Source organism: Quercus lobata, chromosome 7 (genome assembly GCF_001633185.2).
Source record: "Quercus lobata isolate SW786 chromosome 7, ValleyOak3.0 Primary Assembly, whole genome shotgun sequence".
In the NCBI taxonomy this organism is placed as follows: Eukaryota; Viridiplantae; Streptophyta; class Magnoliopsida; order Fagales; family Fagaceae; genus Quercus; species Quercus lobata.
In genome coordinates this window covers 25,476,724-25,489,967 of record NC_044910.1, presented here as the reverse complement: position 1 = coordinate 25,489,967, position 13,244 = coordinate 25,476,724, and the positions used below count along the sequence as shown (strand labels likewise).

The 13,244-nt window shown below is 36.4% G+C and overlaps 2 protein-coding genes across 5 annotated transcripts; one reads left to right on the top strand and one right to left on the bottom strand.

Annotated features, from left to right (window-relative positions):
• Window positions 1-2,392: 2,392 nt before the first annotated feature.
• LOC115953364 (serine/arginine-rich SC35-like splicing factor SCL33) lies at window positions 2,393-10,411 on the top strand. Of its 4 annotated transcripts, XR_004083672.1 has the most exons (7): window positions 5,338-5,480; window positions 6,170-6,327; window positions 8,430-8,507; window positions 8,744-8,957; window positions 9,141-9,305; window positions 9,768-9,890; window positions 9,994-10,391. XR_004083672.1 is itself a non-coding variant. In XM_031070991.1 (6 exons), exons 2-6 carry the CDS (start codon window positions 6,179-6,181, stop codon window positions 10,139-10,141), a joined length of 663 nt encoding a protein of 220 aa, XP_030926851.1. In that variant the 5' UTR covers window positions 2,393-2,544; window positions 6,170-6,178; the 3' UTR covers window positions 10,142-10,411. The 4 variants fall into 4 exon arrangements, 2 of the variants coding, with proteins under 2 accessions (XP_030926851.1, XP_030926853.1); XM_031070991.1 differs by lacking the exons at window positions 5,338-5,480; window positions 8,744-8,957 and adding an exon at window positions 2,393-2,544 and having other exon boundaries at window positions 9,994-10,411; XR_004083671.1 differs by having other exon boundaries at window positions 5,337-5,480; window positions 8,430-8,957.
• A 219-nt stretch (window positions 10,412-10,630) lies between these two features.
• Window positions 10,631-12,039, bottom strand: LOC115953307 (F-box/kelch-repeat protein At2g44130-like). The gene has a single exon (XM_031070911.1). It carries the CDS (start codon window positions 11,821-11,823, stop codon window positions 10,792-10,794), a length of 1,032 nt encoding a protein of 343 aa, XP_030926771.1. The 5' UTR covers window positions 11,824-12,039; the 3' UTR covers window positions 10,631-10,791.
• Between the last annotated feature and the right edge of the window lie 1,205 nt (window positions 12,040-13,244).

Sequence of the window (13,244 nt, the reverse complement as noted above, 5' to 3'; positions counted from 1 at the left end):
CATTCCCTCAACAGACAGAGACCACTGAAATCAAAGAGAACTCAAGCACGAAATGGGGATGGCTTTGAGGAACACCCGATCATGAACCATGCCTGGCTGATGCACCCATTTCAAGGCCCCTCCTGTCGTTGGCAACAAATAGTTGTTCAGCTTTGAACAGTTCCAACGCCAAGATTCACAAGTATTTAAAACCCATATCGATTTCTTTTTTAAAAATATTTAAGTCATAATTTTTTTTTTATTATTATTGATTATATGTTATGGTTTTGTTCTAGTAACATTTGAAATTTGTATGAGGTGTAATTTTTGTAAGAGGATTTTTTTTTAATGAGAATTTTTGTAAAAGGTTGTTTGGTGGTAGAGTGTTGTTTTCGGTTAACTTGTTTCAGCTGTGTAACTTGTGTTTCAACTTTCGAGGAGGAGGAGGAGGAGAAATGAGTGAAGGGAAGTTTAGACTTTTTAGAAAAATATAATTTGTCAGATGCTTTTCACTAAGGCTGCGTTTGTTTCGGCAGTAAAAGGAATCTGGAAAATATTTTACACGGGCGTGTTTAGGAACGGCCGGAAAATTCAGTCAAATGGAAAACGATTTCCGTTGACCGTAAAATATCAAGCCTTTCGGTGTAAAATCAATTTCACTTCTATTTTACCTTCAAACTAATTACACCCATTTTCAGCCTACCTGAGAGAGAGAGAGAGAGAGAGAGATCGCAACAGAAGTTGAAGCATTGATCGCACCACTGCCCCTAACCCCAGATCGCACTAGTCTCGTCGCACCCCAGCACCAGGGAGATCACGCCACCTGAAGCACCGCCAAGATTGCAACTCAAAGCTCATCACCGTTCTCGTTCTCGATCCAAAGCTCATCGACACCGTCGAGATCGCGACCCAAAGCTCACCGCCGTTCTCGTTCTCGACCCAAAGCTCATCAGTGCCGCCGAGATCGCGAACCAAAGCTCACCGCTGTTCTCATTCTCGACCCAAAGCTCATCGGCGCCACCGTTCTTGTTCTCCTTCTCGCCATTGTTCTTGTTCTCGACTGTCTGAAGCACCGCCTTTCTCTTTCCCTCAATCTATCACTCTTTCTTCCTCTTGCTCAATGTTATTATTTTGATTTTTGGTTGGGTTAAATGTATATTTTAAAATTTTCTGTAATAAAATTTGTTTGGATGCTGAGAAAATATGAAAAATATGTAGGAAAATAGCATTTTTAGAATGTTACCGAACACCAAAAATTGTTTTTTGGACTATTTTCCATTGCACAACCAAACACCCGGATTTCATTTTCCTTACGAGAATTCACTTTCCTTTACATTCATTTTACACTCAGAATTCGATTTACATTGAACTAAACGCAGCCTTATTCCCATAAAAGTCATTGTTGTCTTGTGAAAAAGCAAAACAAAACTAATAAAATATTCCCTTATATTATGCACTTTAATAGAATTGGTTGGAATTAGCGTGTTCAACCAACCAATCTAGCCTGAAACATAACAAGGAAACAAGCACGTGTTCACTCCACCAACGCAGTCTAAAAATAACTTACATAAGTGATTGGAATTGGAATGTCGTCTGAGATTTAAATTTATTAAATTGGAATATTAGGTTTAATCTTGCAAATTGTAATAAATAATGTAATTAAATTGTTAAATAAAAACTCAAAATTTTGATTAGGATAAATAAAATAGCCTTAACTTGAGTTGCTTTTTAAAGTTACAATAGATTAAGTTGTATAGTTTTTAACTTAGGGGCTAGGGCAAACCTGCAAAGCCTAGATTACGACATGTGGTCGAAAGTGAATACAAGTCACATGATTGGTTCAGTGCATTAGAGTATTAGACCAACTCAAAACATGTCCTTTAACTTAAGGAGATTTGTTTGAATTGAAAAGATACCTTATATTCATGCACATCTATATGACACTAAATTACTGGCACTTGTTGCCCGACGCATCAGATGACAACCTATCAACCAGATGGGAGAAAGAGGAGAGAGGGTCACTGTATGTTTTTGTAAAAAAAATTTACTAAAATTTTAAATGTAAAACGATTTAAAATTTTTTATAAAGACTTTTACGGTCAACCAAAAATATTTTACAAGTTGACCACATTTTACATGTAAACAAACACCAGAAAAATGGAAAAAAAAAAAAAAAAACTACAAAAATTAGTTTTCTTCCAAAAAAACAAAAACGAATAGAGACTAAAAGAATATTTTATCCCCAAAAACAAATTGATGTACAGTCCACAATCTATACACGTGAGACATGCAAATTGGACGGCTGGATTTCAGAAAACCTCTTTGAGGACCCATAGCCTCGCGCGTACAGCAACAAACCTGTCTTAAGAAGAAGCTTCTCGAACGAACGGACTATATAAAGCCGATTTACGGAGATACGAAGAAAAAAGAGCTCATTCATCAGAATTTGATCACAGCCTCAGATTTTCTTCCGTTGTTTGTGAAAGAAAAGCAGTTCCACTAAAAAAAATCAGAGACCGTTCGTTTCTTTCTTTTCAGTTATCTCTCTCTCTCTGCGAAGATTAGGTATTTTATCTATCAGATCCTAAACCACTCATCGCTTTTTTAACTGTGTTAATTAGGATCATCGAGCTAGTTTGTAAATCATGTAAAAATAATTAAGATTTGATTTTTTTTAATTTCGTTTTTTTTTTTCTAAAAATTATTTTGTGTTTCTTTTTGTTGTTGATGTTGCTGCAAGGTTATGAGTTCTGTTTGATTTTGTTGTAATAAAATTTGTTTGGATGTTGAGAAAATGTGAAAAATATGTAGGAAAATAGCATTTTTAGAATGTTGCTAAACACCGAAAATCGTTTTTTGGACTATTTTTTATTGCACAGTCAAACACCCGGATTTCATTTTCCTTACGGGAATTCACTTTCCCCTGCATTCATTTTACACTCAGAATTCGATTTACATTGAACCAAACATAGTCTTATTCCCATAAAAGTCATTGCTGTCTTGTGAAAAAGAAAAACAAAACTAATAAAGTATTCCCTCATATGTACGGTTAATGTGTGCCCCAAGGGCACACATTATCCGAACCCTTCATATATTATGCACTTTAGTGCCCATTTGTTTCCACATTTTGAGCCCAAAAAGCACTTTTTGAAAAAAGTCAAATGTAAAATTGTGTTTGGTTAAGCCAAAACGCAACTTTTTGATAAAAGTTGCGTTTTGGGCATAGGCCAAAAACGCGGACAGAACGTGGAAATTTTATGGACCTCTGAGAGTCTATAAATGAAAACGCGCACTGCGCGTTTTGATGGGTTACCATTGCTAATGATGAAATTACAGAAATACCTATGAACAAACACTACAAATCATAACAATAAACAATCTTTCTCTCAAACATCTCTAAACTCAAGCATAATCAGATTACCAGAATATAAACTCAAAAACACAGTTTTAAAATTAATCAAATCATAACAATAAAAGCAAAAAAAAAAAAAAAAAAAGACAAAGGACAGAAGCCAGTTGACCCATCTGGACTGGGTTGGGGACGAAGATGAGCAACAGCACGAAAATGAGAGCTCTCTGGAATGTTCTTGAATGAGGGAGAAAAGGAAAATTTTCTTATCACAGAGAGAGTTTTGGAATCAAGTAAAAAAAAAAAGAGAGAGAGAGGAAACTGGAGAAAGAAGGAGCTCTTGGAACGTTCTGATGAATGAGGGAGAATGAGGGAGAAAAGGAGAGTAAAAAGAGGGGTAGAGATAGTGGAGAACGTGTGGAGGAGAAAAAAAAGAAAAAAAATAAAACTAAAACGTATGGTTAAAAGTGAAATGGAAAAAGAAAAAATAATATAAAAAATAAAAAATTCTAATTGAGAAATGCTATTGTAATATTTTCACAATAAATTTTAAGTAACAGATTGTTATTAGTTAATATTGGTTAGTAAAAAAATAATTTCAGTTGTGGATTCAAATTAGAACTAGTAACAACTTTCCACATAAATTTTGTTGTTAAAATATTGCTAAAAATGTTGTGAACGTAACACTTCTCATAATAAATTTTACACAGTAATTTGTTATTGGTTCTCATTTGAACCTACTAATTACATTATTATTTTTCTTATCTACCATTAACAACTTGTCATATAGACTTTATTGTGAAGTTTTTGTAAAAATGTTGTGTCCAAAATTTGCATTAAGAGAGATAATTAAAACAAAAAATTCACTTATATATATATCTTGTCCTTTTTGGTAATTTATAACTCAAACCTCCACTTTTATAAGTGCTAGCCAAACACTCAGCTTTTTTAAAAAACACTTTTTAACAATTTTTACCAAACACTCAGCTTTTTAAAAATGCACTTTTTCATTATGCACTTTTTGAAAACTCCACTTTTTCATTATGCACTTTTACAAAAAACTAGACCAAACTCACCCTTAATAGAATTGGTTGGAATTAGCGTGTTCAACCAACCAATCTAGCCTGAAACATAACAGGGAAACAAGCACATGTTCACTCTTACATAAGTGATTGGAATTGGTGTGTCGTCTGAAATTTAAATTTATTAAATTGGAATATTAGGTTTAATCTTGCAAATTGTAATAAATAATGTAATTAAATTGTTAAATAAAAACTCAAAATTTTGAATAAGGATAAATAAAATGGCCTTAACTTGAGTTGCTTTTTAAAGTTACAATAGATTAAGTTGTATAGTTTTTAACTTGGGGGCTAGGGCAAACCTGCCTAGATTATGACATGTGGTCGAAAGTGAATACAAGTCACATGATTGGTTCAGTGCATTAGAGTATTAGACCAACTCAAAACATGTCCTTTAACTTAAGGAGATTTGTTTGAGTTGAATAGATACCTTATATTCATGCACATCTATATGACACTAAATTACTGGCACTTGTTGCCCAATGCATCGGACGACAACCTATCAACCAAATGGGAGAAAGAGAAGAGAGGGTTACTGTATGTTTTTGTAAAAACAATTTACTAAATTTTTAAATGTAAAACGATTTACAATTTTTTATAAAGAATTTTATGGTCAACCAAAAATATTTTACAAGTTGACTATATTTTACATGTAAACAAACATCAGAAAAATGGAAAAAAAAAAATTACAAAAATTAGTTTTCTTCCAAAAAAAACAAAAACAAATAGAGACTAAAAGAATATTTTATCCCCAAAAATAAATTGATGTACAGTCCACAATCTATACACGCGAGACATGCAAATTGGACGGCTGGATTTCAGAAAACCTCATGAGGACCCATAGCCTCGCGCGTACAGCAACAAACCTGTCTTAAGAAGAAGCTTCTCGAACGAACGGACCATATAAAGCCGATTTACAAAGATACGGAGAAAAAAAGAGCTCATTCATCAGAATTTGATCACAGCCTCAGATTTTCTTCTGTTGTTAGTGAAAGAAAAGCAGTTCCACTAAAAAAAAATCAGAGACCGTTCGTTTCTTTCTTCTCAGTTATCTCTCTCTCTGCGAAGATTAGGTATTTTATCTATCAGATCCTAAACCATTCATCGCTTTTTTAACTGTGTTAATTCGGATCATCGAGCTAGTTTGTAAATCATGTAAAAATAATTAAGATTTGATTTTTTTTTTTTCAAAAAATTAATTTGTGTTTCTTTTTGTTATTTTTGTTGTTGATGTTGCTGCAGGGTTATGAGTTGTGTTTGATTTTGTTGTAATAATCGAGTTCAGTTATTTTAATTATTATTTATTTATTGGAAACTTGGAATTCCTCGAACTGATCTTTGCTGGAAATCATTAAAAAGAACATAATTGTCTGAAAAGATTCTATTGGAAACGAATATTGTCCCAAAGATAGCTGAGAAACCATAGGAGACAGTTGCAGTGTTAGTTTTACAAAAATGGCTATGAATAACATTGTTTAGTACTTTTAAATTTTTAAATGTGGTTGTGTTATTAAGCTCCACAATTTTAGTAAGGGTCCTGTTAAAGGGTGCCATTGGAGGAAAATTTTGATACCACTTTCACAGAAAATGTAAAAAGTTGTGAAAAAGTCAGTTGCTTTTTTTTTTTTTTTTTAGCCATAAAAAGTTTCTAAAAATATTTTTTAAATCAATGCTCTTAGGGGATTTGTTAACTTTTTCCCTCCTAGTAATGGTCATGTGACACTAAATAATTGTTAATTTATTTTTGTTTTGATGGTTGTAGGAGAGTGAAATGAGGGGTAGAAGTTACAGCTACAGTCCTTCACCACCAAGGGGTTATGGCCGAAGACGGCGTAGCCCCAGCCCTAGGGGCCGCCGTGGAGGTCGTGGTAGAGATCTTCCTACAAGTCTCTTGGTTCGGAACCTTCGCCTTGACTGCAGGTAAAAAAGGATGTGTCAGTTAAGAAAGTGACAGAGAGTATAACTTAAGTTAGAAGAATATATGTGGCCGACCCGAAAAAACTTGGGACTAAGGTTTGGTTGTTATCGTGGGTGTTTAATTATAAGAGGAATGTGGTAAATATGGTTTTTAGGGATATGATATATCATTAGTATCGGATCTATTGGGTGAAAATTTACTCTTTCTTGTTACTGAGTTATCTGGTAAATTGGGTGGCATTTGAAATTTCTTAGTGGAAGGTTTGCAAGCAATGATTGTTCCTAAATGATTGATATGGATTATAAATAAGTTGTCTTGGGAAGGTTCAAGGATCCCTTATTTTGTCTGTATACTTGATATTGCTAAAAGCTTATGATTTAACATGCCTAAAAGTTATAGAGGCTTTATTGGTTTCTCAAGATGGTGCTCGTGCAGTCAATTAGAACCAATGTGTTACTGTTGAACAAGTTGCACTAATTTCCATTGCTAGTTTTTCAAATTAAAGGTTGTTATTTATCCAACCAAAAAAAGAAGATAAGAGCTACCACATCAGCTTGTGCAAATTTTCTGTCTATTTTACAAGCAAAAACCTACTTTTTCTATTTTATACATCCACTTTTACAAAACACCTATATCAGTTTATCTATTCTACACAGTTATTTAATAGAATATTCATTCTTTTTACATTTTTTATTATTTCCTTCCCTCTCCTCTCTGGCACAAACTCACCACCTCGTCTTCTCCGTCCACACCCACACCCAGCCAGCCAGCCACCCTTCAACAAAATCCGGTCACTGATTCATCGATCTTCCACAACAAAAATTACAACAACAACGACACAACAACAATCACAACAACAATGATTCATCGATCTTTCACAACAACAATCACAACAACAACGTGACAATCACAATCACAACAACTCTGACCCACTCGCCCTCCATGTCCGATCAATTCTCCGTCACCGTCTCCATTTCCAAACCGTCTCCATTTCCAAACGGATTGTTGGATCGGAGAGGCTGATCGGCGTTCCCAACTCACTCGCCACCCAAACCCACTCAATCCCAAACCCATTAATCACCCACCCAACCCGAAACCCAGTCAAGCCAAATCATCACCCAATCGGTGGCAAGATCATCAAAACACACCAATGAACCAAAAAAGCCAAGCCGATCAAGATCAAAACCCACCGACCCACACCCACAATCAACCAAAAAACCAGAAAAAAAAAACCAGCAACTAACAGATCGGAGCAAGATCGAGGATTCCAGCCGGAGCAAGATCGACACCTTGCAGCACCGCCACCTCCTCGCGATGGCCGCTGGCCTCAAGCTCAACCAAAAATGGATCAAAACCCACCAGATTCTAGGCGACAGACCTGTCGGAGAACTTCGTTTGTGTTGTAGGCGATGGACTCGTCTGGCGACTCGGCTTGCTCGACCTTGTTCTCATCGGCGGCGATGGCGATTGGCGGAAGCTAGAGGAAGAAAAATTGATGAGATGAGAGAAAGAGAGAGCTGTGCTGTGCTGTGCGCCTGAGAGAGAGTGAGAGTGAGAGCAGAGACAAGAGAGAGAAAAAAGTATTAAAAAATTAAATACACATGCTACAGTGCCCGTGTAAATTTACACGGGTATTGTAGCTCGTTGAAAAGTTTAGAAGACTTTACACATTTTTAAACGGACTGATGTGGAGTGTTTTTTGGTTTAAAATGTGTAAAAGTGGTCAAAATGTGTATTTTACACATTTATAGAAGAGCTGATGTGAATGTTCTAAGAACAGAAAAGAAAAGAAAAGAAGAAGCAAAAATGCAGAAATCTAAAGAGAAAAAAAGAAGAGACTTTGACAATTGTGTAAAAATTTAACTATCCTAGCATCAAGCTTCAAAAGAGATCTTTAAGTTATAAATGAGTTTTTGTTGGAAGGGCAAAAGTTGCCACTTCTTTTTTAAAAATTGGTTGGTTCTTTCCTGTTTTTGAGGCTGGAGTAGCGGCTTTTTTATTTTATTTTATTAACACTGGTGCGATTATTAAATTAATAAGTTATTTTTCCAGTAGTTTTATCAAAAGTATGCCACCAAACTTCTCATTTATATATGCTATGCAGGCCAGAAGATCTACGAGGACCATTTGGGCAGTTTGGCCAGCTCAAGGACATTTACTTGCCCCGAGATTATTATACTGGGTAAGCAAAGCACGTCATCATGTATTGGCTGATATGGTTTGTGAATCTTGCAAACCTTTTGTTTGTGTATAGTCTTTTTATTCTGCCAGGTTTAGGCGAACTTTCACTTATTGATTTTTGTCCAATTGTTTGTCTTCATGCTGTCTCAATTGAATGTGATGATGGGGTCCACCCTTCTTTTTTTAAATTAATTATATACAATCAGTTTATGGGTATTTGGCTGTTTTTATTGAAAGTGTTGAAGACACCAATGAAGTAATAAGAGTACTGTGTTGAAGACAACAATGAAGTAATAAGAGGTGTTGAAGACACCAATCAAGTAAATAAGGGGTACTGTTGAAGATGTTCTTAATGTAGATGAAGATTCGAAGGAAGTTGGGTTTGTATACATTGAGAAGAATTTCAGGTCTTGAAGAATTTCATCTCAATTTTAACTTTTTCTCCCACAAGGTTAGCAGCCACATGGTGTTTTAAGTTGAATTGTATAAAGTATCAGAAGATATTTGATCATAAACTATACATATTGGACTTGAGGTTATATTTGTGATTTTTGGCAATCAGCATGCATTTTTGAACCGTGTTTGATTTTATATATATTTTGTTTTTCTAATGCTTCATTTGATCATGATGCAGGGAGCCTCGTGGCTTTGGGTTTGTGCAGTATGTAGACCCGGATGATGCTGCAGATGCAAAATATCATATGGATGGTCAGATTCTTCTTGGTCGTGAATTGACAGTTGTATTTGCTGAGGAGAACAGAAAGAAGCCTGTGGAAATGAGGGCCAGAGAACGTGTTAGGTGAGACTTCTTTGTCTTCAATGGTATTAATATGCCTACTGGTTTTTTTTTTTTTTTTTTTTTTTTTTTTTTTTTTTTTTTTTTAACTCTGGGGTGACGCGGTTTTCAATTGATGTGTGATGGCATTGAAATTGAGTGTCCCCCCAAAAATAAAAAAGTATATTCCAACCCCTTCGTTTATCCTCATATCCTCTCTCTCCCAACTCCCTCCATACAAAACAAAACATAGGGTTAAAGACTTGGTGTTGGGGTTATTTCATTTTTTGTTTAATTAATATGATATTAAAACACCACGTACACATCCCCATCCACCTTCACCTTTGTACTCTGTGCTTGAAAAAGTATTTTAACAATTCCAAGAGAGTGGAATTTTCTGTTTCAGTCTGTCAATGTTTTAGACTTTGAAATTTCAAAGATCTTTCACTTCTGTGTTTTTTATTCATGTATGATGTTGTTTTTCAGGGGTCGTGTATATGACAGGAGGCGGTCTCCACCTCGCTACTCTAGATCACCACGCTATGCACGAGCTTACTCTCGTAGTCCAGATTATTATTCCCCTTCCCCTAGACGGAGGCGTTACTCAAGGTTTGTGGCGACTTTATTAATAATTTATTGTGTCTTCAATATAATATGTCTAAAGATGGGTTTAAAAACAAGAGGTCTGAAGATGTCTCCTATTGTAATGTAGGTCGATTTCACCTGGAGACAGAAGGTATAGGGAGCGGTCTTACTCAAGGTCGCCTTATGTGTCAAGGAGGCGGAGCAGGAGCAGGAGCCGTAGCTGTAGCCAGAGCTTCAGTAGGAGCCGCAGTAGAAGCCAAGATTACTCTTCTTAATTAGTTAATGGTAGTCTATAATAGTATTGTATTAAAAGCAAAAATTCTATATGTTACAAGTTTGAGTTCAAGTAGCTTTGCTTTGATGTACTATCTTTAATTGATCTTGGGGGTTACCAGAGATGGTGCTTTGGTAGACTCCTGCAGACTAGCTATCATACTATTTTGGTAGCGTTTTAATTGTACTGATGGTACTTAAAAGTCTCTGTTTTATTTGGCTAATCATGGTACTCGGGTCTTTATTCATTTAGCTTCCCCTGTTATATACAACTATGTTCTTCGGTTACCCAGTAAGATTCCAACTATCAATATTATTAACACAACCATTTTCATGCTCAATTTCAAAATTACGAGGGATTGACAAAAAGTAGTGGGTCAAGTTAATGGTGGGCAAAAAGTGTCCATCAGCTCAAGTTAACAAACTGCAAAATTTGAGTATGTCTAGATTTATCCTATGATTTAGTCACTTTGTGTTAAATTGTCATGCTCATGGGAAAAACTACCAACCTTGATTACTTCCACTTCAAAGTACAAAGAAACATTATACTTTAGTCTAATCAACCTCCCACGAAATTTACACTATTTCCCTCCTAAAGTACACACATGATTTTGTACATGGCAATATGTATCAATAATTGCCTTAATGGGAATTAGATCTCTACGAAGCAACCTGATTGCACGAACCCTGAAAACTCTTCAGGCACTTCTATTATCCTCTCCAGTTTACCATTTTGCCCTTTCACTAAAAAGAACCCTTGCGATCCACCTTGGTAAGCCGACCCGGACAAAAACGTCATTCCACCCATCTCAATCCCGCAAGCTCCAACTCGGACTTCCGAGTTAGACTCAGCCCAGCAAAACAGCTTCCCATCTTTTCCAACACCAACACAGGACTTGGGGCACTGAGTCACATTCCACGCCTCCTCGACTCGCCTCCACTGACTCGTCCCGAGTTCATACACCTCTGCGCTTCTCTCAAAGTCCCCTTGACTCTCAGTCCCATACCCACTCATAACCCAGAACTCGGAACCAATTACGACCCCTTCGCACTCGTCTCGGCCCTGACTCATCCGAGTCAACTCGGCCCACTCGTCTTCTCTAACATCGTAAACCCAAGCAGAACTCAACGCGTTCTTGTTCTCGTCGTGTCCACCCGCGATGAAAACTCGCCCACCCAACTCACCAGCAGCGAAGAATGACCGATTCTCAGGCATGTCCTTGCCTTTCCTCCACTGCTGAGTCGTGAACTCGTACACAAACACGTCCTTCACCGGTTCATAACTCACCGGGTTCCACCCTCCCATGACCACGAGCTTGCCCTCCGAGCTCGTCACTTTACAGAACAAAGGAAGCCCATCTGGGTACTCAGGAACCGGATCAACTCGGTCCCAGTTTCCACTCACCGGGTCAAACACGGCCACTCCATAAGCTGGCGGTCCAACCGGTTTAGCCTCGTCTGAACCGGGCAGAACCGGGAGTGACTGAACTAAGCAAGCCGCTTTAATGGTATGACCAGTTTGCTTTCTGTGGTAGTAGAAGTTCTTGCTGTGAAGAAGGTGTCGCCAGCGGCGACAAACTCGGGCGGCGACTCGGTGAGTCGAGTAGTGCAGACGAGTCAAGCACTCAAGCGCGAGTTCTTCGGGCAAGCCAGGGAGCAACTCGATAAACTCAGTGACATTCATTTAGTACCGTATCGAAGTAGTTTGAACTAGTTTATTCTTAGTATAGTATATACGATAATCCGAAGACTTAGAACTTAAGAAAGGTTGAATTTTCTCGGATTCTGGATTGGGTTTTTATAGTAAGAGAGAAGATTGGGTTCTAGAAGATAGAGAGCAATCAGCGGCTGCCACGCGCCGCAAAATGCACATAGATTTGTGCTGACTAAGCAGCTTTAGCTCAAACAGAGAATGTGAATGTAACAGGGCTTGTGAATTTGGCCGCTCAATGATGCAAGAGGGTAAATAGGCTTATAGCCCGAGAAAAATAAAAAAAAACTTATGGGGTACATTTGTGCCATAATTTTGTCATAAGTCATTGATTGAGATTGAGATTGAGATTGTGATTGAGATCTAATTTCGCTGTGCAATTAACACCATTTCTTTCACAAAATTTTTTATATTCTTAATTTTAATTTTTTATTTAAAACAATAATTTTTAATGGTTTCTAACTTCCAATTTTAACCGGTCTCAATTCATAAGTCATAGTTCTAATTTAATGCAAGTGAATATGAGTGGTGAAAAAAAAAGTACGGTAAAAGTGATAGATCATATACATAAAACAGTTGTGAAAAAATTATGTGGTAAAGTATGTGATACTCAAAATATTTGGGCAATGGTTACAACAAGGAAAAAGTCTGGTTGAAAACATATTTAGAACTTTAGACTCTAATCACTAATAAAAAGATAATAGATGTCATGTTATATATAATATATATGACTTACTTAATTAAGATAAATATATTATCATATTTCTATTGATAAAACTTTTAATATATTTGGAGTGAAACTTTGCTCTAGACAAAAACTTTAAACATAATTAGACAAAAATTCTGTTTCAATATTATGACAGTCGACAACACAAGAGTTGGGAAAAAAAAAGTGGCAAGGAGTGTCATGTCATCCTTAAAATACTCAACCAATAGTTATGAATGGATTAGAGAGAGAGAGGGACGGTACAAAAAGTTGGGGGGTCCTACAATGTGCAAGTAGGGAATGAAAGTAACTGATTTGGGAAGTGATGGATGAATACGTAAAAAGTAATCTAAAATTAGGCATGGATAGATCTTTAGATCTTATCATAGGATCTCAAAGATAGGAACGAGTAAGCCAGCTTGGCTTCGCTATCAAATGGATAAACCTTGACTTGTGTGGATGAGTAGGACTCGGGTCCATTCTCCAGATAAAATCAAGGAGACTTGCCTAGTAAAAGCAAAACTAACAATAAAATAAGTAACAGTAACACTGCAGTAACAATAAACAATTTTGAGGCGTCAATAGGTTCAAGAGTCTGTGAGTCAAGAGTCAAGAGAAAACATACCACTGATTTAATAGACCCCATAGACTCAAAAGGTGGTAGGATATTAAAAAATAACAAGTTGAG